The sequence below is a fragment of the Oryza glaberrima genome, chromosome 3 (assembly GCF_000147395.1).
Source record: "Oryza glaberrima chromosome 3, OglaRS2, whole genome shotgun sequence".
Taxonomy (NCBI): Eukaryota; Viridiplantae; Streptophyta; class Magnoliopsida; order Poales; family Poaceae; genus Oryza; species Oryza glaberrima.
In genome coordinates, this window is record NC_068328.1 from 9,335,225 (window position 1) to 9,363,166 (window position 27,942).

The 27,942-nt window shown below is 42.9% G+C and overlaps 3 protein-coding genes across 3 annotated transcripts; 1 reads left to right on the forward strand and 2 right to left on the reverse strand.

Annotated features, from left to right (window-relative positions):
- Positions 1–11,080: 11,080 nt before the first annotated feature.
- Positions 11,081–11,984, reverse strand: LOC127765209 (protein NRT1/ PTR FAMILY 8.3-like). Its single transcript, XM_052290057.1, has 2 exons — positions 11,910–11,984; positions 11,081–11,827 (listed from the first exon to the last, which is right to left on the reverse strand). The coding sequence occupies exons 1-2, from the start codon at positions 11,982–11,984 to the stop codon at positions 11,081–11,083; spliced, it is 822 nt and encodes a 273-aa protein (XP_052146017.1).
- A 1,958-nt stretch (positions 11,985–13,942) lies between these two features.
- On the forward strand, positions 13,943–17,509 carry LOC127768858 (uncharacterized). The gene is made up of 6 exons (XM_052294512.1): positions 13,943–14,268; positions 14,884–15,135; positions 15,656–15,799; positions 15,881–16,555; positions 16,649–16,849; positions 16,978–17,509. The coding sequence occupies exons 1-6, from the start codon at positions 14,149–14,151 to the stop codon at positions 17,176–17,178; spliced, it is 1,593 nt and encodes a 530-aa protein (XP_052150472.1). The 5' UTR covers positions 13,943–14,148; the 3' UTR covers positions 17,179–17,509.
- Positions 17,510–24,911: 7,402 nt separating this feature from the next.
- Positions 24,912–27,567, reverse strand: LOC127765981 (uncharacterized). Its single transcript, XM_052290966.1, has 10 exons — positions 27,398–27,567; positions 27,235–27,265; positions 26,976–27,124; positions 26,469–26,560; positions 26,327–26,334; positions 26,155–26,226; positions 25,894–26,061; positions 25,721–25,816; positions 25,504–25,626; positions 24,912–25,411 (listed from the first exon to the last, which is right to left on the reverse strand). The coding sequence occupies exons 1-10, from the start codon at positions 27,415–27,417 to the stop codon at positions 25,319–25,321; spliced, it is 852 nt and encodes a 283-aa protein (XP_052146926.1). The 5' UTR covers positions 27,418–27,567; the 3' UTR covers positions 24,912–25,318.
- Between the last annotated feature and the right edge of the window lie 375 nt (positions 27,568–27,942).

Sequence of the window (27,942 nt, forward strand, 5' to 3'; positions counted from 1 at the left end):
GACATGTATTCTACATCCTCATCAGTACTAGCACATTGTAAAGCTGATAATTTAAAATGTGGTGCAATAGGAGTGCTAACAGGCTTTGCATCATGCATGTTAAAACGCTGAAGAACCTTCTTAATGTAGCTTTGCTGACTAAGAAATAACAAACCAGAATTTCTGTCTCTAGTGATTTCCATACCTAGAATTTTCTTAGCAGCACCAAGATCCTTCATATCAAACTCACTACTCAACTGTTTCTTCAATGTAGTGATTTGTTCCTTGCTCTTGGCAGCAATCAGCATATCATCAACATATAACAGCAAGTATATAGGTGATCCATTAACAAATTTAATATACACACAGCTATCAAATTCAGACCTCTTAAAGTCATGTGACAACATAAATGAATCAAACCTTTTATACCATTGACGAGGAGACTGTTTCAAACCATACAAAGATCTTTTTAACTTGCAAACATAATCCTCCTTACCAGGTACTATGAACCCTTCTGGCTGGTCCATGTATATCTCCTCCTCAAGCTCTCCATGTAAAAATGCTGTCTTCACATCTAACTGCTCAAGCTCAAGATCATGCATAGCAACAATACTGAAGAATGTGCGAATTGAACTATGCTTTACAACCGGAGAGAACACATCATTATAATCAACACCAGCAATTTGACTGAAACCTTTTGCTACTAACCTTGCCTTAAACCTCGGAGGCTCGCTAGGAGATAAACCCTCCTTTCTCTTGAAGATCCATTTACAACGAACAGGCTTCTTCTGTTTTGGCAAGTGCACAAGCTCCCATGTGCCATTCTTCTCAAGAGACTGCATCTCCTCCTGCATAGCTGAGATCCACTTCTCACGGTCTCCAGAAACAACAGCTTTAGTGTATGTGGCTGGCTCAAAAGTATTCTCCACCTGTTCAGCACAACTAAAAGCATAATAAACCATATCACATTCCTCAATAAGACGGACTGGAGCTCCACAACTCCTCTTTGTTCTGCGATGGGCAATAGGTTCATCTTGAGGCTGCAAAACAGGAGGTGAGTGCTGAACAGTATCATTAACATCATTACCAACAATTTCAGTTTCCTGATCATCCACGTGCTCCACCTGCACGCTAACATATTGCTGCTCCTCATCTGAACCACCTGGTATGACATCTGTGGGCAAGCTGTCATTAAACATAACAGATTCATTGAAAACAACACTCCTGCTCATGAAGGTCTTGTTAGTTTCAGGATTCCATAACTTATATCCTTTTACTCCTGAACCATAACCTAGAAATAGACACTTAATAGCTCTAGGCTCTAATTTTCCATTATCAACATGAGCATAAGCAGTGCATCCAAAAACTCTCAACTGTGAATAATCAGCAGGCATACCAGACCATACCTCAATGGGAGTTTTCTTATTAAGTGGGATAGAAGGCGACCTGTTGATCAAGTAGCAGGCGGTGTTAGCAGCCTCTGCCCAAAAACGCTTGTTCATGCGAGCGTTGGACAGCATGCAACGAGCCTTGGAGATGATGGTTCGGTTCATGCGCTCAGCTACACCATTCTGCTGTGGAGTGTACGGGATGGTGTGATGCCTAACGATGCCTTCCTTCCTGCAGTAATCATCAAAAGCATCTGAACAAAATTCACCACCATTGTCAGTGCGAAGTACTTTTACCTCCTTTTCAGTTTGCCTTTCTATCATAACTTTCCACTCCTTAAAAGCAGCAAATGTATCATCTTTATGTTTCAGGAAATAGGGCCACACTTTTCTAGAGTAATCATCAATAATGGTAAGCATATAACGAGCACCACCAAGAGGGGGCTTACGAGAAGGCCCCCACAAATCAGCATGTACATAATCAAGTATACCTTTGGTGCGATAAACTGAGGTATTGAATTTTACCCTCTTGTGCTTACCAAAAACACAGTGCTCACAGAATTTCATGTTACCCTGAGTGCAGCCATCCAGCAGGTTCCTCTTCATCAATTCTGCCATACCAAGTTCACTCATATGTCCAAGACGCATGTGCCACAGGTTAGTCTTACTAGGTTCATCTTTAGTAACAGCAGCAGCGGTAACAGAACCATGTAATGTACTTCCTCTAAGGACATATAAGTTTGCAGAATTCATATCACCAATCATGTAAACAAGAGAACCTTTCGATACCTTTATAACTCCACCTGAACCGGAGTATTTGTATCCTTCTGCATCAAGTGTGCTGAGAGAGATGAGATTTCTCGCCATCCCTGGTATGTGTCTCACATCTTTCAGCGTGCGTGTCATGCCATCATGAGTCTTGATCTGAACGGAGCCAATGCCCACGATCTCACGTGGGTTATCATCTCCCATGCGCACAACATCTCCATTCTGCACAGACTTGTAAGAACTAAACCAATCTCTGTTAATGCAGATATGAAACGAACATGCAGTATCAAGTATCCATTCATCATGACTAGCAACACAACCAGCAAAAACAACAAGACAATCTCCTGAATCAGAGTTTTCAGCACTGGTAACAACAGAGGCCTTACCATCAGATTTCCTTTTCTCCTTATTCTGCAGCTTCCAACATTCTTCAATGAAGTGATTTTTCTTTTTGCAATACTTACAGAACTTTTTACCTCTGGATTTAGAACGGCCTCTACTCTGACTCTTGTCACGATCATTGCTGTCGTTGTAGGTTCTCTGCTCAGATCTACCTCTGACCTGCAATGCTTCGCCCTTAGAGGACGACGCATCAGACTGAACCATACCTTTCATCTTCTCCCTATTTTGGAGCGCCTCATAAACTTCCGCTAGGGTTAGTTCATCACGGCTTAAAAGTATGGTGTCACGAAAATTTGCATATGAACTAGGCAGTGAGCATAACAGTAAAAGACCTAAATCTTCATCATCAAACTGTACCTCCATCGACACTAGGTCGGCAACGATCTCCTTGAAGACCGATATGTGGTTCAACACAGAACCACTCTCCTGCAACTTGTGCGAGAACAACTTCATCTTGATATGCATCTTACTGGTTAGATCTTTAGACATGCAGATCGATTCCAGTTTGAGCCAAAGTTCTGCAGCAGTCTTTTCCTGCAACACTTCTTGCAAAATATCATTAGATAGATGAAGTTGGATTAGCGACAGAGCCTTACGATCTTTCCGCTTCTCCTCAGCGGTCCACTCAGTCGTTTTCTTCTTCCCGAAGCTTTCCAGCGCCTCATCAAGATCCGAAGTTTGCGCCAGAACAGCCCGCATCTTAACTTGCCACAGCGAGAATCTCGTCTTGTAGTCTAGCAGCGGTAGATCATACTTCATCGACGCCATCGCGAAACCCTAATCTGGGAACCAGCTCTGATACCACTTGTTAGGAAACGATAGGCGAACAAACGATAAAGAACAATAGATCAATCACAAAAGACACGAGATTTAACGTGGAAAACCCTCCCAAAATAGGAGAGAAAAAACCACGGGCGCCAGCCAGCAAAATATCTTCACTATATCTGAGGTGAGGTTACATCGCCGCACGGCGGCTTACAAGAGGTATATATATAGTGGAACCCTAAAAAGGGATGATGATCCGTACCGCGTCCCCAGGCGCACAGCCCAATGGGCCAGCTTCAGCCTTCGCTCCGCTACAGCAGAAGCTGGCCTTTTATTAAGTGCAAATGAATTTGGATCACAACTCAACACTATACTGATCCCGCAATCGAGCAATGTTCTTGTCCATCTTCATCAGGGTGCTTTACTAGTGTTTGAGAAGTGCTTCGAACATCACGTCTACCGATACTCAAAAGCGAAAGGCAGAAATAGATAGACGTACGGATGCAAATATCTATACTCGTGGACAGAGAGAATCTATATGACGCCCGGCCTGTACATGCTCGTCCGCTAGCTGATCTCGCTGTTCCAAACAAAAGGTCTAGCAAAGCATTTTCCATCATCTGCGTCAGCTATACCACATTATTCTAACCATTCCCCATATAGAGTAGCCGCGACCAACCCAAACCCACAGTCCAGAAGCGTCAGTCTAGCCAGCGTCCTTAAAATAGCAAGTCCCTCGTTAGTCGTCAGAGCGCTAATCATGCAGTTTGCATGCACCGTATACAGGGGCGGATCCACAGTACATTTACTGGGGTCATCTGACCCCGATGACATCCAGCTCTCTAAGGTAATGTCTTATATTTTGCCACATGTGACCCCATTAGCTAAAGACTAATGACCCCAGCCAATCACTTCAGCTCTCACGCTCTCACAGGGCAGTAAAACAGTTTACTTGTTTCACTGCCTCCTACCAAGCCCATTAAAGTCAACTTTGTTTGGTTGATATACTTTGGTCTAATAAGCATTTACTATAGTTCTGATCTTTGCATGAGGAAACGAAAACCTCTCTTATCATAGTCTAATTAGCATTACAAATAAACAAATACCTTTATACGAAAAAAAACGATTGTAGATTATATAATGTATACATGTTTAACTAATGTGCCTAAGTAGAAAAGAAGTTACCTTTTTTAAAATACAACCATTTCTCAACCATATATATCCATATTGGAGTTGTATATAACAAATAAATATGTGATGTTACAATCTATGCTCACAGATAGGGATGTAAATGGGGCAGACAACCGGGTTTTTCTTACTTGCTTATCACACTTCTAGTTTATTTTTTCTACAAAATTTTGTATTGAAATAAACTAGCAAATGAATATTTATGCGGATAGTGAGACTACCCACGTTGCATCCCTACAAATAGACCCCGGCATGTACGTCTCTCCGTCGGCGCTGAATAAAACGAACGGTCAAATATGTTTGAAAAATTCAATGGCGTCAAATATTTAGAGACAGAGGGACTAGTACATTGGTGACTCCGATGGTTCAAAATCCTGGCTCCGCCCCTGACCGTATACCGTATCGATGAGTACAGTCACACACATCGATCGTCACATGCCCGTCGAGCCCACCCGTACCATCGAGCATCGACCAGCGCAGCGATTACCGGTGCGCGACACTGTTTCCGCTGTCCTCGATTCAGCGGTGGCAGCTACGACCAGATCGTCGTACGAGACCCTGACGCCGCACGTACACGTTTCCGATGGTGGCAGCAATTAACGGCGCCGCGCCGCGACACGACGAAGAGGCAGCCTCGCGCCCGCAGCGCAGCAGGACGTACGCGCTCATGCTGTCATGCATACTGTCATACGCGCGCGCGCGCACACGCGAGTCTCCGATGAGGCGAGACGACGGCCGGATCTCGCGGTGGATACGAGCTGATGCATGGGGCCGGGCCGGAGCACACCGCATGCAAGACGGCAGAGGAGGGGCGCAGGCACATGCGCCCACGTCAGAACAGCGAGAATCTCCCTCCTCCTCTCCTCACCCACTGCACCAGCTGCTGCCTCGCTGCGTGCCCGTAACGTGGACAACTGTTACTCCTGTCTACATGCCCGGATGCCACACACGCATTACACAGGCTCACGCCGCATTGCACTGCCACGGTATGAGAGAGAGAATTTAGTCTTGGTTTGACTGGACCGAGAGGAGGGGAGAAGACTAGTAGCAAGTAGCAAGGGACAAGAGTGGGCTGGGAGTTAGCTGTAAGACCAGAAGAGTGAGCTGGCTTGCATGCCTCTCAAAGGGGCAAAGGGGGGAGAAAAAGGATGGAGAAAACAACCGCGGTGTAATCATCATCAGATGCAATATGGGGTTAGAAAGGCTGGCCGGGTTTTGCAGAGAGCCAGCAGCAGGTGGGCATATTGGCAGTGCTGGCTTGGGGTTGGCTTTGTTTTTCTAGATCGGATTAGATTAGACGGACAGTTGATGGCCCATGCATGTTGTCATCTGGGCAGCCTTTTCTCATCTTTATTTTTTTATTGCTTTGCCCTTTTCATCAAATCGCTCTCAGTTACTAACTGCTAAGCTACCTTATGGATGAATGTCAGCTACTCCAGACAGACAAAAGATTGGCATTTCTGAATTCCAAACATGTATAGCAGTTGATACTAGCTCCAAACTGAACATTATGTTTAGTCAAATTTGATCCTCTAGACTGCAGCCGGTTCTCACTCATCAGTATACTTTTCCTAGTCAAATTATGTTCAGTGCACCTAGCTAGCTTGAGGAGCAAGGGTGGACGGATGTGTGTCACGCACCCGAGAATGTGTTAAATATGATGATCCCCATGGCCATGGGCACCGCACACGACGCAATGTTCTGTCCACCTTTTTAATCCCCATGACACCAGGTGGTGCACATGTGTGGGCGAGCTGGCCGGCCGGCAGCACGCAGGCATAATGCGGGTAGGGAGAGAGATCGAGTCGACTGGCGATTTCAGCGTCGACGATCTGTCACCGCTTAGCTTCGATTCCCCTCCTCTTTCATCTCCGCATGTCGCGCATGTCTGCGAGACCGTGACTATCTGCGTGTGTGTGTTGAATGAAAATCATGGACTCATGCAGGCAGCCATGTTGGATTTGAGCGTCGATTTGAGGCCACCCACCTAGGTTAGTACCCGCTGCCACGTTCGATCCTGTACTTCCTGCACGCTCCTAACCGGGAGAGAGAAAAAAAACTAGAGAAGAATAAATAAGCAGTAGTATAGTACGACATGTCTGCGTGCACGTTCATGGCAGAGAGCTTAGAACGACAGCTTGAGAGAGAAGAGAAGAGAAGTAGAAAACAGCTAGTGCCTGGCAGCCTCTTGTGTGTTTGCGTTATTTTCTCGCCACTTGCTCGCGTCAATTTGTTCACCGCTTTAATTTCGTGGGTGAAATGATGAACATCGGCGTCGTAGATCGATCCAGCGTGAGAGATTTATCCTGGTCTGTTACAATAATATCAGGTTTTTATCTGTAATGCTGCAGTGGTACCGATTATATATGGTCCAAAAACTCTGAGCTGATCGATGCGTCCCAATTGCACTCGGAGCATGTACCTGTACGTACCAACAGTGTGTTGTCAGTTCGACTGGAAGCCAGCAAGGCCGGTGGGAGAACAGTGGAACACGACCAAAAGGGACCAACTTGATCGACGACGTAAGCAAGGCCCCGGCCTGTCTGCCTGATAGATGGTTCGCTCCCTAGTCCCTACTGTGCGTTCTAATAATTGGGCTTAGATCGATCGATCGATGAGAGAGACCCCGGCCGGCCGCTCGCGTCAGCATGTATGCATGATATGCACCAATATGCACCGCACGGCTGTAAACAGAGGCTTCTTGCGTGCGTGCGCGACGCGATGGTACAGGCCAGCTAGAGGAATTAGCGGCAGCACCGTACATGCCACCGTCGCCTCTCGCCTAATCGCCTTCGAGATCACGGCGTGGCTAGCGGCTAGAAAATTGGCTGGAAACTAGTCCGCTAGCTAGCTTATCAGACCACAGATGCGCGATCCGGGTGCTCGGCTAGGACAGGCTGTTCGATCGATTCGTCGCGTGGATGGATGGAGCCATGCATTGAGGAGGAACAACCGAGGTGGTGCTCTGAATTGTTAGTCGCGTGCTCGACGCGGCGCCGAGATTGCGGCTCAGAGCTGAGAATCGCTCGGGGAGATAAGCAGGCAGGGTGGGCTGCCGCCTGCCGGTGAACGGAGCTCCGCCGGTGTGCGATTTAGATCCGAAGCTTTCCGATGTCGATCGAGTAACAAGATTGTAGTGTGTCGGTCGTTATGATTGAATTATTTCTCCCCATTAAGGTCCTAATTTGATTCCGGTTCGTACAATACAAAGCACGCAGTTGGGCTGAATTACTAACTAGCTGGGTGGCCCGCGCAATTGCGTGGCTAGCACCCAAATAAAATCATATATTTTTTAGTATGATTTTACTTAAAATTTATTAAATAGCTATCTCATGTCTTAAGAGTTTGAAAGATTAAACCTTATCATCCCCGTGTTTCTAATTATATATATTTTTTAAAAGTCACACCAGTTGCTACCCCTTATGACATCTCCTTCTTTATTTGCTTGCTCGATCTACCACTATTTCTATTCATTCTCCTTGAAACCTTTAAAAATTGGATCTTATAGTTTTTAGAGTTTATTGTCATGTTGGGTTTCGTTTTTATAATTTCTAGACGCCTCGTCAAACGTTACCATTATACTCCTCTATGGCCCGTCCACTGTCTCTTTTCTTAATTGTCACTGAGATTTTAAAAATCGAACATAATTATCGTTTCGGTTCATTTTTACTTTCTAGAAATCTCGCTAAACCGTCAGCGGCTTTGCCATTGTACTTCTCTACGGCTCGCCCGCTGCGTCCCTTCTTTATTGGCATTGAGATTTTAAAATCGAACACGATTATCATTGTTTTTTTTATTTTTTCGAAGTTCGGAACCTTTAAAAATTGAGCCTTGTAATTTTTAGAGTTTATTGTCTCGTTGGGCTTTATTTTTTATAATTTTTTAGAAGCCTCGTCAAACGATGCCACTATGCTCCTCTATGGCCCGTCCGCCGCTTACTCTTTCTTTATTATCATTGTGATTCTAAAAATTGAGCATAAATATTGTTGGAATTCATTTTTTATTTTCTAGAAGTCACGTCAAACATCAGCGGCTCTGAAACTATACTACTATACACCCCGCCCACTACTTCTCCTTTTTATTGTCATTGAGATTTTAAAAATTGAATATGATTATCAATGGGTTTTTTTTTTTTACTTTCTAGTAGTCCCGGCAATCGTATTGCTCGTTTGCTTCACGGCCTGCCTGTCGTCCCTCCTTTTAATCGTCATTGGGATTCTATTTGGTGTTTTATTAACAGTTTTTATATGTCGTATCAACCGCCACCACTCTACTCCTTTAAAGGCCTGTTACTTAATTTATCTCGTCATGTGTTTTAGATGGTCTTTTCTTTCAATAGTCTTTATTTTTATCACAAGTTTTAGTTATTTATAAATTGTTATCCTAATTGAAATCTTATTTTTCTTTTTCTAATTTCAGAATTTATTTTTTTCAAATTTTAATTAATATCGTATTGTGTTCTTTTAGTATTTTTATTTTTATTTTTTATTTTCAATTTCAGTTGTTTCAAAATTGTATTCCTGCTTGAATTCTCTTTTAATTTTTCTAATTTTGAATATTATTTTATTTTTTATTCTTAATTTTAATTAATCTTGTATTGGGTTCTTATATGGATTCTTATTTGAATATTGCTTATTTTTAATTCCAAATTTCAGCTAATTTTAAATTGTATTCCTAATTGAACTCTTCTTTTTTTTTGCTAATTTCATATTTTATTTTTTTATTTCCAATTTTAATTAATCTTGTAATTGGGTTCTTATATGGACTCTTTTTTTAATATTCCTTATTTTAATTCCGATTTTCAGCTATTTTAAAATTGTATTCCTACTTGGACTATCCTTTTCTTTTCTAATTTTTATTTTATTTTATTTTTATTTTGAATTTTGATTAATCTCGTATTGGGTTCTTATATGGAAACTTCTTTCAATATTGCTTATTTTTATTTCCGAATTTCAGCTATTTTAAAATTGTATTTCTACTTGGGTCTCTTTTTTTCTTTCTAATTTTGGATTTTATTTTATTTTTATTTCGAATTTTGATTAATCTTGTATTGGGTTATTATATGGAAACTTCTTTCAATATTGCTTATTTTTAATTCCGAATTTCAGCTATTTTTAGATTGTATTTCTACTTGGACTCTCCTTTTCTTTTTTTTCTTTTTCTCCGATTAATGTGGAAATTTCTAGCCCCCACAGTGAACGTGGTGCCTTCTTTCAAAGCTGTATTTTATTATAAATTAAATTTTAGTTGTTAAAAATAATATCATTGGATATTCATTTAAATTTAATTTTATATGATTATGATTTTGTTGCTACAATGAAAAATTTAAAGTTAAAGTTTAGTTTTTAAGACCGTACTAAATTTGGATACGTCTTAGCGAGTTGGACGGAGAGATGTATCTCTACCAATGCACAAGTTTTCTAGTCTATTTACTCTTTTTTTCATCCATAGGTAAAAAAATGTATCACATTTTAATTCTAATTATACCGGCTCCAAAATATATATGCACGCACTGTGTTTGAATCCTAATCACCTGATCTGTTGATTGATCCTTAGTATCCATCTAGGATAAGGAAAGAATCAAAGCAGGAGTACGTCCACCTATTGGGACTTGTATTCTAGTACTTGATCAGTGTTGTCCGTTTGATCTAGCAGTTGTTTTCTATTCAGACTTCTATTATCAAAGTTAATCTACACCATCAAAGTCTAGTCCTAGTATAATCTAACGGTCTAGATTTTTCTTTTTTCTCCGATTAACGTGGAAATTTCTAGCCCCCACAGCGAACATGGTGCATCATTTTAAAGCTGTTTTAATAATATAATAGATAGATAGTTCGCACAGAACACGGGCCGGTGGTGTACACTCGTTTAGGCCCAAAACAGGCTTCCAAGCAGGCCTGGTAGTGTCGGACGTGAGTAGTGGCACAACCTCCTAAAACTAACGCGCACCCGACTTATATGAATTTAGGGCCTGTTCACTTTGATGTCATTTCCATCCTTACTAAATTTTGGTAAAATTATTAAAAAATGGTTACATTTAGTTTGCTGCCAAATTTTGGAAACTATATAAGAAATCCTATCAAAATTTTGGCAAGTTGCCAAAATTTTGGCAACTATACCAAAATTTTGGCAGGCAATACCAAAATTTAATAAGGTTTTTTTTTCATAAAAGTGAACAGGCCCTTAACTTCTATGAGTATTTGTTACATTTCTGTTTATAAATGGATCATTTTTCATTTGTCACTTTTACGTTTATTTATATTGCCTAAAAGGGATTTGTAACTACATTTCGCGAACGTGAAAAAAAAGACAAATTTTACTATAGGACATCGCGACTTCGTGGTATTAGCTGTGGGACACCGCACAAAGTCATTTTTGGAGGAAGACACTCTTAAAATGTGGTAATTTTCTAGTGGACATCGTACCCATTAAAATAATAATTTTCGGTAGAGGATGAGAGAGAAATCATGTGAAATGTCATAAATACCCCTAGGCCAACTTGTTATATTCTTCCCCGAACTCCCTCTCACACTCCTGCATATCCTCCGGTCACCGACGTCATGGACGGCGCCTCTTCTCCATCAAGCAGCTCAACTCGTTTGGCGCCACGGCCGTGCTCGTCTTTTCCAGCATCCAGCTCCGCGCTGCCGTCGGGGAGAAGACGTCGTCGCCGACACCGCTCCATCTCCACCCCCACCGAACTGTTGCTCCGCTCGGCGCTTGCCGGAGCCGAGCCGCGCCGCTGCCTTCCCCACCGCCAGCCGTCTCCCCTCGACGGTCGCCGCGGCGGCCATGGCAGCGACGGACAGCGTCATGCCGGCACCGATGCGCTGCATCTCGGTCAGCCCCCTCTCGTTGCTGGTGAGCCGCCGCACCGCGGGCACTACCGCGGCATCGTAGAGCGGCACGAGGATGAGCATGGCGGCAGCGTAGACAGAGTGGAGCGACGCCGCCGGGATGGCAAACGCGTCAGCTCCGAACCCGAGGCGGCGGCGCATGGCGCGGCCCTGCACCGTGAAGAGCGGCTGCTGGACGAGCACCATGCAGTAGACGATCCCGGTGGCCCTGGCCCACACCGGCAGCATCCGCACGATCACCTTCAGCTCATCCACCTGCGTCACTGTGCACAGCCTCCACGGCTGCGCCGCTGCCGCCGCAGCCTCGCCCCCCCACCAACGATGACACCGCCATCGCCACCGCAGCCTCGCCGCGTTGTCCAAGAACCTGAACTGGTCGGTGTGCGCCAGCTTCTGCCCGCACTTTGGCGGACCGTCGTAGAGGACGAAGCTGTCGTGAGGCAGCGCGACGTTCCTCTTCCTGATGGCGGCGACGACGACCTGGCAAGCTCGCACCACAGTTCTGCCATGAGGCTGGTGCCTGGTGGTACCTGTACATGGCGGAGCCGAGGAGGAAGCTGGCCATGGCGAGGACGGTGCAGAGAGCCGGGACGCCGAAGCCGACGAGCCAGCCGAAGTTGTCCTGCAGCCACACCATGGCGGAGCCGGAGACGAGGGCGCCGACGAGGAAGCGAAGGCGGCGAGGAGGAGGAAGCAGGCCACGGCCAGCGCCGCCGCGAAGGACTTGCCGCGTCACCTGCCATGGTTGGGTGAGAGATAAGAGATGGAGAGCTGACAAGTGGGTCCAGGGGCATTTCTGACATTTCACATGATTTCTCTCTTCCCTTCTATCGGAAATTATTATTTTAATGGGTGCGGTGTCCGCTAGCAAATTACCACATTTTGAGAGTGTCTTCCTCCAAAAGTGACTTTGTGCGGTGTCCTACAGCTAAAACCGCAAAGTTACTGTATCCTGTAGCAAAATTTGCCAAAAAAAAATATAGGTCAATACATTAGAAGAGCATAGTTAAAACAATTATGTTTTCTTAACTACTCCCTCCGTTCCAAAATATAACAACTTTTGGATAGATAAGATATATCATCATACTATGAATCTAGACATGCAAGCGAGCTCACTAGTCAATCTTACGTATATGGGTAAGTATACATTATATCTATGAGAGACGAAATTCCTCCATCTTCAAATAAATCAATTACAGGCATTACAGCTACGAATCTGAATAACTTATAATTGTTTTATTTTGAGATGGATGATATACACAGTATTGTGGTAGTACAACTCGCAGGGCACGACACCATCCCTACTTCCTGTTTGGGGGAGTTTTTGGCAGCGACATCTTATAGAATCTTCAGTTGTCAGAAGCTTTGTCAAATAGTTCATATCTTCACTTAAATTCTATAAAATTGTAGTTGTGTAATTTAGAAAATAAACTAGAAGACTCTAGCTTCTCCATATATATTCTCACCAGCTGTTTCTCGAAACCTTAATCTCTTAAAAAAAAAGATCTTAGTCACGACATAGAATGGTCGTGACTCAGCAAGGGTGAGATTAATACGCATATATCTTGGCCGATATATGGTTTTAGGCCTCGTTCGATCTCTCTTTGGGAGATAGTTTTTTTTTCCACGCAAAACAAGAAATATCATTAGCATATGATTAATTAAATATTAACTATTATAAATTTAAAAAATGGACTTATTTGCTTTCTTAAAACAACTTTCTATATCGAAACTTTTTTTAAAAAACAAACCATTTAACATATTAAAAAACGTGCAAATGAAAAACGAGAAAATTGAAGTTTGGAGTTGAAGAATATAACTGAGCCTAATTACCATTCAACTCAAGTACGGATGCAGGCTGCTTGTAGATACACATATAGATATAGTGCGTGTCTCTGCTTCCTAGTTAAAATCGTGGTGTATGGTATCGTCACATATGCTACCACGTTTTAAAATATAATATTTTTAACGCTCAAAATTAATTTTAAGTATGGAGTTGATCGGAAGTGCTGGCTGTCAGTCAGCCCCAATCCAAACCAAAGAGTATTTGCTGCAGCTGTGAATGGGCAGCCAACACAACCGATCAAGCCCTATAGCTATATCTCCATCTAGTCTTTCCAAATTTATTTAAGATAATAATAACAATTACATCTCGGTCACTGTTAAACAGCACACATTCAACGAGCCAAAGAAAAAAAAACAAAAACATTTGAGATTATATGACAAATCCCTGTCCCCCTCCCAATGACATCCAACTAAAATACCGAATAGAGTACATGTAACATTTATAACAGTGCTGTAGATTATTAGTCCCTCCGTCACCATAATATAGGGGATTTTGAGTTTTTTGTTTGAACTGTTTAACGATTCGTCTTATTAAAAATTTTGGAATTATTATTTATTTTTTATGACTTAATTCATTATCCAAAGTACTTTTCGTTTTTTATATTTGTACAAATTTTTTAAATAAGATGAGTGGTCAAACAGTTCAAATAAAAACTCAAAATTGCTTGTATTATGAGACGGAGTGAGTACCTTTACTCCCAACCGCAGATGCGTTTCAGGCAACCCAATCCTCTACTAGTAGATGAATAAGGAAAAAGAAAAACAAAACAGGCAATAACTAAAGTGAAAAAAAAACAAAGCAAAAGTATGTGACTCGATGAGACGAGGGGTCCAAATCCAGGAACATCTTCGAGAAAGCACAAGCTCGACGCCGGCTAAACCCGCGGAAATCCCCTTCCGCTTTGTCTCGTTTCCTCCTCCTGCTCCCTCGGCACTGCACCGCCGCAGCTTCCACCATGGCCGTCGCCAGCGAGGCCGCTTGTCGTCGGGCGGCTAGCTGCTTCTTTGAGGTCGGCAGGCAAGAGATCGGCTCCTCCACCCCGCGCGCCTCCTCGCGCCGAATCAGCGGCTCCGAGGTGCCGCTTTCTCGGTTTTTAATCCCATATGATCCTGGTGTCTGATTTCTTGGAACCTTCTAGGTGTTGATCTTGTAGAGTTCGCAAGTCACTAAGGAAGTAATAAGGCCGCGTATTTTTGCCCGTAAGGGAGGATGGATCATGGATGGCCGTATTCGTGAATCGTGAAGTACTATTTGATACTACTTGTTCTTGTTCGTAACAGTTCAGTTTGCATAGGCATTATGGAGTTAATGCTGTAAAATTCATATCTTACGACTTCATGAGTCCGCCGATACGAATTGAGTACTGTCAGGGTCCATGGATTAGGCACACTTAAATTGATAATATTGTTTGGATAAATTTTGATTATACTACCGTTTCATTTGTTTGTAACTTGTAGAACATTTTCTGGATGTTTCATTGAAGTCTGATCATACTAGTTTATTCTGATTGTTATTGTTGTTCAAGAATGTGTATATGTATGATTGGAGTACTTCCTGAGATAAATTACTAAAGTCTTGTGACAACCTTTCTGATTTTTTTTTTTTTTTTGTAATTGCTTCTTTCTATAACACTGAATATCTGATTGTCATGTTGGACTAGTTACAATTCTTCTTTCCTCCAATTGTTTAGGGCCTAGTGATGCGGATGCATCAGTATGGAAAGTTGCGAGGCCATGATGGTTGTGTTAATACTGTCAGCTTCAATCCTGCTGGTAACCTCCTTGTGTCTGGTTCGGACGACATGGACATCATATTATGGGATTGGCTTGCTAAAACACAAAGGCTCATTTACCCTTCTGGCCATCAAGAAAATGTTTTCCATGCTCGTGTAATGCCATTTACAGATGATAGCGCCATTGTAACTGTTGCTGCTGATGGTCAGGTTTGTATCTATCAACATCTGAGTTGTGTTCTAATAGTAATACTAATTTAATACCACCATGTTATTCGCAATTATTCCCATAAGCATGTTGTGCGGTTACTTTTGTGTTCTCCACAAGTCGTAGCAATCAGCTTCATGTTGCATGGAACATTATAATAATTGTATTCGTTTACTGGTACATGCACTATTTGGAAAGAGACTTAGATCTCTGAATTGCATGCAATTACTAAGAGAAAGACTAGGTTTTTTTTTGCGTATAACATAGTAAGTTTGCAACAAAAAAAACCATAGATATATCTAAACCTTTTACTTGTAGTTTATTTTCTTATTTTGTTTGCAATGGATGTAGTTTTGAAGTAAACCTATATCTCTGTTTTTACATTTGTTGGTTATATTGGAAATGACTTCTCTACCAATCAACTGAAAATATTAGTAGATAAAGTGACAAACACATTAGCATATTTTACTTTTCTGTTATTTGCAATCCGATATAATTTTTGATAACATGCCATATACCCAGGTTAGAGTGGGACAACTGAACGAGGGTGGTGAAGTCACAACCAAACAAATTGGGGTGCACGATGATCGTGCACATAAGTTGGCCATTGAACCAGGAAGTCCTTACATATTTTACAGTTGCGGGGAAGATGGTTTGGTACAACATGTATGTCACTCAAAACAATTTTCTGCAATTGTGGCAACTGTTTTGTGATAGCATGTACATTGAACATTTATTTCTTTACAGTTTGACTTGCGGAATGATTCACCAATGAAGCTCTTCAGCTGCTATTCATTCTCAAATAGCAGGCGTCGTGTAAGGCTTAATACCATTGCCATTGACCCTTGGAACCCTAATTATCTTTCAATTGGTGGTTCTGATGAGTATGTGCGGGTATATGATTTGAGGAGAATCCAGTTGGGTGCTTCAAATGACATGAACCAACCTGTAGATACCTTCTGCCCTAAGCACCTTATGGGTGGGAAGGTCCACATAACTGGTATTGCATACTCCTACGCAAGGGAGATACTTGTCTCTTACAATGATGAACATATCTATTTATTCCAAAACAATATGGGTCTTGGTCCAAATCCTGAATCAGCGCAAGCAGAGTTCTTGGACAGGCTTGAGCAGCCACAGGCATACACAGGCCACAGAAATTTCCGAACTGTTAAGGGAGTCAGTTTTTTTGGACCGAACGATGAATATGTCTTGAGTGGATCGGATTGTGGGAATGTATTTGTATGGAGAAAGAAGGGAGGTGAACTATTGAGGATGATGCATGGTGACAAAAGTGTAGTTAATTGCATTGAACCCCATCCACATTTTCCGTTCCTAGCTACTAGTGGGATTGACAAAACTGTCAAGATTTGGACACCTTCAGCAAATAAAGTGATGTCGCTGCCTAAAAACGCAAAGCAAGCAAGTTGTATTGACATAAGTAATGTTGGACTTGTATTTATCCATTTCCTTTTTTTCTATGTTTTACGTTATTTTTATTTTGTCCCTTAATAGATAATAGCTTCCAACAAGCGGGCGAGAGAAATTGATGCATCTCGACCGGAGCTGACGCTTTCATCCGACCTCATCATGCATGTTTTGAGGTTGCAGAGGAGACAGTCTGAATTGTACAGGGAGCATGAACCAGCTACTGCAGATTTGGCAAGTGATGATGATGAGTCTTTCTTCGCTGGGTTTGATGATGCCAATAGGAATGTAAGATCTAACTCTGATCCAAGGGAATGCATTGTGACATGAAAGGAACTGAAGATTTACAGCCTGCCCCTTATACTTTTAGCCTGCAGCCTGATGCCCTGATATACCATGCTATGCTGCATATGCAGGGCTTAGCAAACGATGCAACACGAGGAACACAGATACTCATGATACGTGCCGGCAAGATTAAACGGTTAGGACTTAAGAGTGTGACGACCTACCTTGATAGTGTTGTAAACCAGGAGTGTTACTGGGTGTTTTCATCTCATGTACTTAGTCTAGTATTAGTAAAAAATAATCACTTTGCTGGCAAGGAAATGCACATGTAATTATGGAGTACTCCGTATATTTGAGAATTTCTATGGCGATGCTAAGCGTGCAACATTCACAGAGGTTTCCCTTGTCGCGGAAACCAGCTGCCTCAGACTCTTATCGTATGCATGTATACTGAATGCTTATCGTGTTGGCTCCTGTTTCGACGTTTGATTTTGATCACTCGTCCATCTTCGTGTTCCACGTGAGCATTTGCAAACTGGAATCAAATTTCCCCTGTATCCTTGTGGTATACGCCTCTCAGAAGTGAACGTCTGGGACAGACCTGTGCCCGTGTTGTTCTTATTTCGACGTTGACAATAGAATCGAGAAACCTGTCGTGCGAATACTGTGGTTGAACCTGATATATAATAGGCAAATTTTGCTATAGTACACTGAAATTGTGTTGTTTTAGGTCTAAGACACCGCAAAAACTAACTTTTGAGAGAAAACACTTCATAATCGTAGTATTTTGCCATTGGACACCGCGCCGACTAAAACAATAATTTTCGGTTGAAGAGGAGAGAGAAATCATGTGAAATGTAAAAAATGCTCATGTGCCCACATGGCAGTGACTTAGCATGATGGCAGTGACTTAGCATGAGGAGGAGCAGAGGCAGCGGCGGTCGACGAGCTTGTCGCTGGCACCGGCGGTGAACGGAGGGGTTTCGCGAGGTGCGGCCAAAAGAGGATTTCTAGAGTGGAGAATTGCAAAGCTAATGGTGGTGGTCTTGTGACCAAAATCAGTGTCAGCGGCGGTGCGAGCGGCGGTGAGCTTTGGCATGCTAGTGCATGTCGAGATCTAGCTTGTTTTAGTGTAAACCCGTGTATGCATATGTGCCTACATGGTGCTTGGATACTTACCTGATGTCGTGCGCGGGCTGGCGAAGATTGGACAACAGCGGCGACGGGAGTAATGGCTCCGGCACCGGTAGAAATGACAGAACGACGTCGATAGCGATAAGCGGCCCAAGGTCACCAAGAAAGCGTGCGCACAAGATTAGTAGAGCTAGTAGGAAGCCTCACGCTCAAGGAATTGGACGGAATCAGGAAGGGGAATCGGAATCGGAAAGGGGAAGCGGCGGCCAAAGGTGAGGAAGACGATGTCAATCTCCCACCTCGGTGCATGATTCTTGGTGATTTTTGGGGGTCTTCGAGAGAAAGCTGTGGTGGTCACGATGGCATGGTGGCCCGGTCTGGGGTGGTTCACAACGGCCGGAAACAGCGGCAACATCATGGTGATAGCGCTCGGTGCGTGCTCTAGAGCCGACAATGGCATGGCGGCATTCTCATCGCTGCAGTAGATGAAATAAGACGGTATCAAAAGAAGATTTGTTTGGCATGATGAGGAGAATAGGGAATGCATAAGAGATGGGGATGGCGACGGCTTGGCGATGAATGAGGACGTCATCTTCTTCGCTGCAGATTTTAGCTGCCCCTTCCACCAACGCAGCTGCCGAGCGCACGAAGTAGCCACGGCAGCACCCCTGCCGTCACCTGCAGCGTGCCCTCAACTCGAACCTCAGCAGCCGCGGCGAGGCTGCAACGTGACGCCGGCCAGGGTTCCCCCATATCGTTTGGCCCGGGGTTACCACCACCCCGTGGCAGCGCGGCCACCACGGTTTTCGCGCCATAACTGCAGAAAAGGCGTAAAAATCGCGTTAAAAAAATAACAGTTTTGCGGTTTTACCGCGGTTACCACGCGGTATGCGGCGATAACCGCACTTCATCGCCGACAATGAAGAATACAAATTGGAAAAAAAATCGAAAAATGCGGTTAAATGTGTGTAGAAATTAGGGATAATTAGAAGAATATGTAGGATACAATCCGAGATCAGGCCCATTCCATTTCTTCTTTTTTTTTTTCTATTTTCTAATTGACATTCGGTTTAGCCCTCAAATTTGAATTTATTGAACTCTTTTTCAAAAAACTTCTTCACCATATGACACTACAATTCAAGAACCACATCCATGTTTTCTTTCTAATTTGTTTTGATTTTTTTTGGAAAATTTGAATTTGCTCAAAATTCGTCAAACCCTAACAGCCGATAACCGATCTCATAGTGTGGTTACTACACGATTACGTGAACCCTGATGCCGGCGTGCGCCGCAACACGGCAGAGCAGAGTAGGGAGGGGATGAGGTCCCATAGGCATTTCAGTCACACCGCGTAAAAAATGGGACCCCTAGCGCCTCGTCAACACGAAATTATATTTTAGTCGGCGCGGTGCCCACTATCAAAATACCACCATTATGAAGTGTTTTTCTCTAAAGGTTGGTTTATGAAGTGTTTTCCTCTAAAAGTTGGTTTTTCGGTGTCTTACTATTAATACCACACAATTTCAGTATCTTTTAGCAAGATTTGCCAATGTAATAACAGGTCGGTTTTGTCCGGAGCCGGATTCAAAGTCTCAAAGATCGTGAATCCAAAATGGATAATGCCAAATGTCACCTGCAAGATCATCTCCAAGGATTTGCTGATGCGGTTTTGGGTAATGGGTTTGGCTTCCCAGAAGAAACCCATGATCATCTCCCAAGAAGTGGCTATATACCAGCTAAAATTAATACTCGTCAGTTGCTGGCGACGTGCCAGTTGCCACAACGCCGCGGCCTCCCCGATGGCATCCAACAAGGTTTGGCAAAGGCGTACACGGCGTTCTGGGTGGGCACCGCCGTGGGTGAAATACGTTGCCGCCTTGCCGCGTGGATCACATGAACGAACGAACAAATCGAACCATGGGCAAATGCAGCATCGCAGTAACAAATGCACAATCAGGATTGCACTAGGGAGAATGGATCTTCTCTCTCTCAGTGACCTCTAGGAGAGGGTGAAGGGCTTGGAGCCGCAGGGCTAATGGCGTCCAGCCACGTATAGCGTGCGTCAGGTTGGTGCTAAGTTCGTCTTTGGTGTGTAAGCCCGTGGTGCGTGTTTTTGTCTCTTTTTTCTAGCTATAATCTTGACGTGTTTTCCTTTCTTTTTTCTAGCTATAATCTTTTAGGATTGTAATTTGTGATTTCTTATTAGTACGTATAAAACTTCACATCGTTTGGTAGCGTTTGGTGTGTGTTGTTTCTTTAAAAAAAAAATGATAACAATGCTAGTACCTTAGATAAGAGTTCTCAAAAAAGTATCTTAGATAAGAGAAACAAGCAACATGACACCCAATTACAGTCTCTAAAATAGCATAAAGACTCTCATCACAAGACGTCAAGGCCCTAATCTCATCGCATAAATCACATTTTCACACATACAAATGTACTCTTAACACCACAGCACAGCATCAGTTGCTCTTGCACCGTTGCACGATCGCTCGATCACCCGACGCTGGCTCTGCTCGAACTCTTTCGATCAGGCCACCAGCACATACACCGCGTAGATGATCCCCGGGATGTATCCCAGTATGGTCAGCAAGAGATCGATCCAGAACTCAATCTGCAAACAGTACCCCAAATCAGAAACAGGATCCAAATCAAACGGCATCAAACACACACACAAGCACATACTGCAACAAGAACTATATCAGTTAAGAATTAAGTGTGCCTCGCATGCAACTTACGCCCAAGCCGTAGCGCAGGAAGACGCCGACCGGCGGCAGGAAGATGGCTAGGAGCACCTCCAGGAACGTCGCCGACGCCATTCTCCCTCTTCTCAGAATTTCTTGTCAGGCAGAAGGCTCTCTCTCCTCTTCTCAGACCTCTCTCTCCCTCACTGACGAAATGGCTGGAACTGAGGCCGATCCACGAGACCACACGTCCGTTTATATCCTGTATTTTTCAGTAACCATGCGGTTCTGGAGATCGGGCGTACGTGTCAGGCGATGGCATGAGGCCGTCGCGGTTGCACGCCACGCATGGCGGTTCGTTGCGTACTGAAGTGGATTACTCTATCTAGTACTTAAATTCTGGGGCTTCTGGCTTTCCAGCGTCGTTTTCTCCCGGTGGCTGGTGAGTTGTTTGGAGAAAAGAACTAAAGAAGGCAATGGCTATCTGCCTTTTGGCTTGCCCTGCTTGTTTGCACCTGTACTGTGTATCTTCGAGGCTCTTTTGTGATGCGTGTTGATGATGGTAGATACGACCATGCTGCATGGACACTGGGCACCAGTTGTCAGTTTGTTTTCTTTATCATAACAACGTGTGGTAGAAGTTGAACTAATGACTCGGATAAATTGGCTTTTGTTACGCGGGTGTTCGGACTTCGGAGTTTGCGTGTACAAGTGTACTCCCCAGGTCAAAAAAAAAAAAAAAAAACACAAACCCTGGTTTCTGTGTTTGACCGTCCGTCTTATTTAAAAAAATTATAAAAAAATTAAAAAGATAAGTCACGCATAAAATATTAATCATGTTTTATCATCTAACAACAATGAAAATACTAATTATAAAAAAATCTATTATATTATTAAAGGAATAGAAAAAGAAGCTTCCACGTTCACTCTCATGGCTTAGAAATTCTTACATTAATCGGAGAGAAAAAAGAAAAGGCAGAGTCCATATAGAAATACAATTTAGAAATAGTTGAAATTCGGAATTAAAAAATAAGGAATATTAGAAGAGAAGACTAGAGTCCATATAGAAATACAATTTAGAAATAGTTGAAATTCGGAATTAAAAATAAAGAATATTAGAAGTAGAGTATAGAGTCCATATAGAAATACAATTAGGAAATAACTGAAATTCGGAATTAAAAATAAGGAATATTAGAAGTAGAGTATAGAGTCCATATATAAATACAATTAGGAAAAAAATAAAATAGAAATTCGGAATTAAAAAATAAGGAATATTAGAAGTAGAGTATAGAGTCCATATAGGAATTTAAAACTAACTAAAATTTGGAATAAACATAATAAAATTAAAAGTAGAGTTTAGAGTCCGTATAAAAATACAATTTATAAATAAAAAAAATCAAAATTAAGAAAAACATGGGAAGAAGAGTTTAAGGTCAATATAGGAATACAATTTAGAAGTAACTGAAATTCGAAATTAAAAGTTAAAGAATATTGAAAGATGAGTTTAGAATCCACATAGAAATACAATTAGAAATAATAAAAAATCATAAATAAAAATAAATAATATTGGAAGAAGAGCATAGAGTCTATATAGAAATACAATTTACAGAAAATTCGGAATTAAAAAAATATATTAAAAGACGAGTCTAGAGTCCATATAGGAATATATATAATTTACAAATAACTAAAATTTGATATTAAAAATAATTAATAACTAACACGTATATAAAATATAATATAAAAATTCAGAAATAAAAATATATAATATTAGAAGAAGAGCATAGAGTCTGTATAGAAATACAATTTACAGAAAATTCAGAATTAAAAAATATTATAAGACGAGTCTAGAGTCCATATAAGAATATATATAATTTACAAATAACTAAAATTTGATATTAAAAATAATTAATAATTAACACGTATATAAAATATAATATGAATATTACACATTAGTAGTTTTGTAAAGTTATTACAAAATTTAAAATTATGTTGTCATTTTAATATATTTGAATAATATAATGAGAAAACATATATGCTATTATATGAGAAAAAATATAATGATGCTAGCCGCGCAATCTGCGCAAGCCACCATACTAGGTTTATATAAGACGATAGTCAAACGTTGGCACGGAAACCTAGGGTTTGTCTTTTTTGGGGACGGAGGGAGTAACCCTCAGCTAGCACGTTAATCAGGACTACAGCAAGTTCATGAAAGAAAGGTTTTCAGTTCATGACAGTTCTACAAAAGGTTTTCCGTTCATGACAGAGAGAAATGTCTGAGTAAAACGTACTGGTTTCCTTGTTTTGCTCCTTGATCTGAAGTCTGAAAGATCGGGCGAAATATAATTGTAGTACTACGGAAAACCTTACCGAGTCTCTAATGACAGTAGTCAGTAGGAGGTTTTTTTCCCCGTTTGGGATTTGAGATGATTCACAGTACAAGCTTGATGCGAACGACCGTGGGTCATCGGTGGCGCAGGTAGGCCGTGGGTGCTCAGACCGCACAAGATTGGCATCCGGTAGTTTGTAACGGGCCGGCCAAATTTTAAACAAAGGTTGTGTATTTGGCGGTGGAATAAGTTCACCTTTGAATCTTTGATCACTCAGCTTGACGTTGAGTTTGTATTACAACATTGAACTGCAATTACAGATATAATACGTCCCTCAAATCTCAAAATCATTGCAAACAAGATTCCTATATAGTTTTTACTGATGTGGCTGATTCGAGTTAGTCGTCGTCTTACGTGGTGTTGACATGGCACTAGAAGCAAGATTTTAAAAATATAAAAAGTTAGTCAAACAAAAAAAATTAAAAATAGTGGAACCCACGTCGATGAGTCCCACTCTCCTCTCTACCTCTCACACGAAGACGGGAAGCCGCAGTGCGAGGGTGCGGTGTCGGCCAGTGCACCGCCCACCTTCGTCTTGAAGTAGCGTTGGTGACGAGCTGTCGTGGGAGGAGGCGTCCGAGATGAGCTATCATTGTCGTGCCACGACATCCGAGATGAACTATCATTGTCGTGCTCCTCCCCCTAGTCACTAGGTTCTGCTTAGGTGGGCGATAGCCACCTTCGCCTTGTGCGCAGAGGAGGAGAAGTGGATGAGGTGTCGATGGTGGAGAGCGGCAAGAAAAGATGTAGGGACGAGATGATGGGGAGAAGTCACCGGTGGTGAGGACGGCAGTCACGGCAGGCGGCAGCACGGTATGTGCGTCGCGTGTCGGCATGTGGGCATAGAGGAGATGGTTTAATAGCTGTTTGGTGTAGAAGAGGGTCACGTTGGCGCATATGTGCCGTTCACTGCGTCGACGAGCTGTCATCCGTCTCCGCGCTGACGAGCAACTCCCCATGGCGGTGAAGACGATGAGTCACGGCGGAGATGGGCGCCTAGCACCTCTCACGTCGGCTGTTGCCTTGGAGATAAGGGGAACCATAGGTGCGACAGAAGGTCGGGGGGTGCGAGGTGGTTCACTAGAGAAGCCCATCGCACTTCCAGTTTGTTGCTCATTCTTGTTCGCCACCCATCATGTTTCAACCCGGCGGTTGGTCTAGCTCGGTGATGCGTTGCTGCCATTGCCCAGCTCTTGTCCCTTCAGCCAATGCCCACCATCCACTGCACTTCCCTCCGTCGGTCGTCGCTTCGAGAGAGGCGAGAGATGGGGAAGAGAGGGCAAGAGTGGAGAGGAGGAGAGAGGACTAGGAAGACCGCTGACATGTGGGGTCCATGTGAGTCTCACGTTGACTCAGCATCAAGTCAATTAAAATTAAACACAATATTGTTTTGGCATCTTGGATAGTCTGCTATTATAAGTTAAGAAATATGTTATATTTGAGAGCTATTTAGATTGTAACCAAAATAAACCTTACCAATGTTGCTAAAATTTTGGCAGGATTTCTTATGAATTTAGCAAAGTTTGGCAACAAACTAAATATAGACACATCTTAGTGACGGATGCAGCTTTAAAATATAGATGGGACGGAGAACAAAGATGTTTACTTGATAAGAGCAATCGAACACAACACATCGTATTAATAGTTCATTCGCATCACTGTCTCAATATGTTGGGTGCTCATATCTTGTTATACCTAATTTTAATGGTCCATGACTGCTATAAGGGGATAAGCGGGTCTTGAGGGTGTGGAGCGACACGAGCCGTAGCTTAGTCGGTCGACCCACCCTGCCTAATGGGTAGATCCACCCCTAATCTTTGGCAAGTTTATTAAAAAATGGTACGGTTGGAAATGACATCAATCTGAATAGCCCCTTGCTGTTAGGATTCAATGATGGGCCAGTGTTTACTTTTTTCCAAAAAAAAATTGGGAAAACACCTTCGGAATCTTACAGGGTTACGAGCAGTTTCACCTGAAAATAGCATCTGGTATGATCAACCGATGGTCAAATCGGACTGGCCTTAATACTACGATTTTTCCTGGTACCCTGGATCGACCAATAAATTTTGATTCTGAGGACGAGCAATCAATTTTGATTCTGAGGACTAGCAGTCGATGAATGCCAACATATACACATCATCATCCGTGGATTCCTTTGTACAGTGCTTAATTTTTGCCAGATCTCAACGCATGCCTAATCTGACAAAGTGACAGCTTGGAGCCATCCAGTGTAGCGAACCACATCTCGCGTAGATTCCAATTTACTACGTGCAGCTCCCGACAGCTACAATCTCCTCTTTGAGCGTCTTCCTCTTGCCATCGTGCTTGCTCCCGGCCTTCGCAGGCTTCTTCAGCGTCTGCAGCAACATTGGTCAGTGACTCCACACATCAGAAATTCGGAATTCATTGTTGCAGAACATGGAGTTGAAGACTTTCTGTTCATGCTGACCTTCTTGAGAAGCAGGTCGGTCTGACGCTCCATCTCTCGGATCTGATCCAACGTCATGCCGTACCACTCGTCGATCCACGCGAAGCACAGCCGGTGGCACGCCAAGAACAGCGCCCTCTCCCCCTGCACGCACGCACAGACCACAAGTAAGGCATCACCTCTGAATTTCTTTCTGAACATTGTGTTATGCAGAAGAGATCAAAGCATTTTGTTTTACCGCGATGATGCAGTCTTCCAGGCGTTCACCCAAGCCCCAGATCGGAGCGTCCATGATCACCAGCTTGTACGTGGTCATGACGGGACGGCATGAATCCTGCACCAAATGTCACGTCAGACCTGACGACGCAACACGAGTGTATATTGGTGTTTTCTGAACTGAAACCTGCGTACCATCCAACCCTTCAAGAGAGGGCCTCGGCTCGTCCTCTGCGACCTGAAGGCTGTCAGGTCGACGTTTGGGGCGCTGATCACCTTGCTCCAGTAGTCCCTCGACTGCGACGCGATGTCGACGACCTCTACCTCTCTTGCAGCTAATTGTTCACTGGTTAAATTGTGGGCCTGGTTATGTACATTGTGCTCTCTTAGTATTTGCCGTTTGGTCTGAAAAAGATTGGAGCAAATATGGTTGCTAGATGATTGGAGAGTACTTACGTTCTCAGAGCAGCCATTGTCAGGTCTGATCACAGTGTCGATGGTCAGTGAACACTTGCTAAAAAGCGGGCACTGATAACAAATAATCAAGAAACCTGAAGTTAGGTTGGAAAACTGAAAGAGTATCAGACTTTAAGAGAGAATGGGTTAACTACTCTGTACTCTGTGGTACCTTGATCACTGATGAGGGTCGGAGTAGAAATCATGGCCACATGAACACAGAGAAGGGGAATCCAAATGGAACTTGTTTAGCAAGAATGATCAATTATTAAAACACGACTGCTGCACTTTAATAGCGAAAGGTCTTTGCTAACCTGTCCTGCTGTTTGGATATGCGCACCATGATTCCTCATGCACGGTAAGTGCACTTGCTGGCGCAAAACCTTTCATCCAAGATGGAATTTTGCTGCATAATTTTTACATTTAATTGTATATAAGAACTAGCATTCGGTGAAACACATCAGCATGCATTGCTTAACTTAGGAAAAAAGGTAATGCATGCTCCTAATTAGGACAATAACTTGAAGTCTTTACATCTGCAATGTTCGACATGTTACTCCTTTCTACTACTGATCAACCTCGTTCTTCCTTCTGTTCTTGGATGAACACTTCCTATGATCCTATCTGCTTTCAGTAGCTACGAGATCTAACCTCTCGTAATTAGCATGACATGCTTATTCTTATCAAGATTCAAGACTACAATTGATCAGGAACTTCTGAAAGGCCTTGAGGATCAACATATTTTCTGAAACAATTTAATATTGCCTGATTGAATTAAACTTCTGAAATCCATCAGCAGGACTGGCACGGAACAAACTAACCTCTGCAAATGATAATTCTTCGAGGTGTATTGGCCCTTGCCAAGCTTCTCATCCTCAAATGGGACCTGTTGCAGCACCTCGACGCCCTCCTTGCTGTTCGTGTTTTGCTGCTCCATCTTCATGATGGTGTAGCTGATCCCTATTTCATACTGTAACGAAAGGATCGGTTCTGATCAGTCCATTTACCAAATTGCTCGAACCACAAGAATGCAAAGCCTTCAATTGAAAATTTTCCTTTTGCCACACTACTTCTCCATACCTCTTCCATCGACATAGGCATGACGATCCGGCTTGGTGAAAGATTGAAGTCAAGGCATGCCCAAGTTCAAGCAGATGGCACATGATCACCCAAAAATGACAGAAAAAGAACACAGCAAAGAAAAGAAAAAAAAAATCCATGGACACAAGAACTAGTAGGATACAATTCCTTGATCTTAACCATCTCTGAATTTGCACCGATAATGGCCAAATCTGACAGCTTCGATGAGCTGCTCTTGAGAGGGAAATGAAGAGCTTATTTGCTTCTATCTCCCTCTTCTCCGGGGAATGGTTCAGTGATCGTCTGATCGAACAGGGCAATGGAGAACGCAGAAGAAAACCAACTTATCCTCCAAGCTGCACCCTACAAACATCTTCCATCCACCCCCTCCCAAAACCAGAAAATCAGCAAACTCCTCAACTAGTACTATTCTTTCAATCTTTTATCCATTTCCCCACTTGAACCTTCCAACTGATAGAAATCTGAAGGTTTAGGAGGGGAAACGTGCAAAGAATCACCAAAACTAAGAAACGGGCAGGTCCACATCAACCCGGGGGGGTGTGAGGTGAGCAATGTTCTAACGTCACCGGCAACCTTTACGAAACGTACGTATCTTGCAAGTTCTGGAGAAAGATGCCAGCATCCGCGATTCCGCGCGCCCCGGCCGCCCACACGGTCGTGGTCGCCCTTTCGGTTCATGCCACGCCG

Excerpts from the sequence above, each read along its gene's own strand:
- LOC127765209 (XM_052290057.1), bottom strand. The coding sequence starts at position 11,984 with ATGGTGTGGCTGCAGGACAACTTCGGCTGGCTCGTCGGCTTCGGCGTC. Across the intron at positions 11,828-11,909 it reads TCTGCACCGTCCTCGCCATG|GTCGTCGTCGCCGCCATCAG; the intron begins GCCAGCTTCCTC and ends CGAGCTTGCCAG.
- LOC127768858 (XM_052294512.1), top strand. The coding sequence starts at position 14,149 with ATGGCCGTCGCCAGCGAGGCCGCTTGTCGTCGGGCGGCTAGCTGCTTC. Across the intron at positions 16,556-16,648 it reads TGCCTAAAAACGCAAAGCAA|ATAATAGCTTCCAACAAGCG; the intron begins GCAAGTTGTATT and ends GTCCCTTAATAG. Across the intron at positions 16,850-16,977 it reads TTGATGATGCCAATAGGAAT|GGCTTAGCAAACGATGCAAC; the intron begins GTAAGATCTAAC and ends CTGCATATGCAG.
- LOC127765981 (XM_052290966.1), bottom strand. The coding sequence starts at position 27,417 with ATGGTTAAGATCAAGGAATT. Across the intron at positions 26,561-26,975 it reads AAGAATTATCATTTGCAGAG|CAAAATTCCATCTTGGATGA; the intron begins GTTAGTTTGTTC and ends AAAATTATGCAG. Across the intron at positions 25,817-25,893 it reads CTCTCTTGAAGGGTTGGATG|GATTCATGCCGTCCCGTCAT; the intron begins GTACGCAGGTTT and ends CATTTGGTGCAG.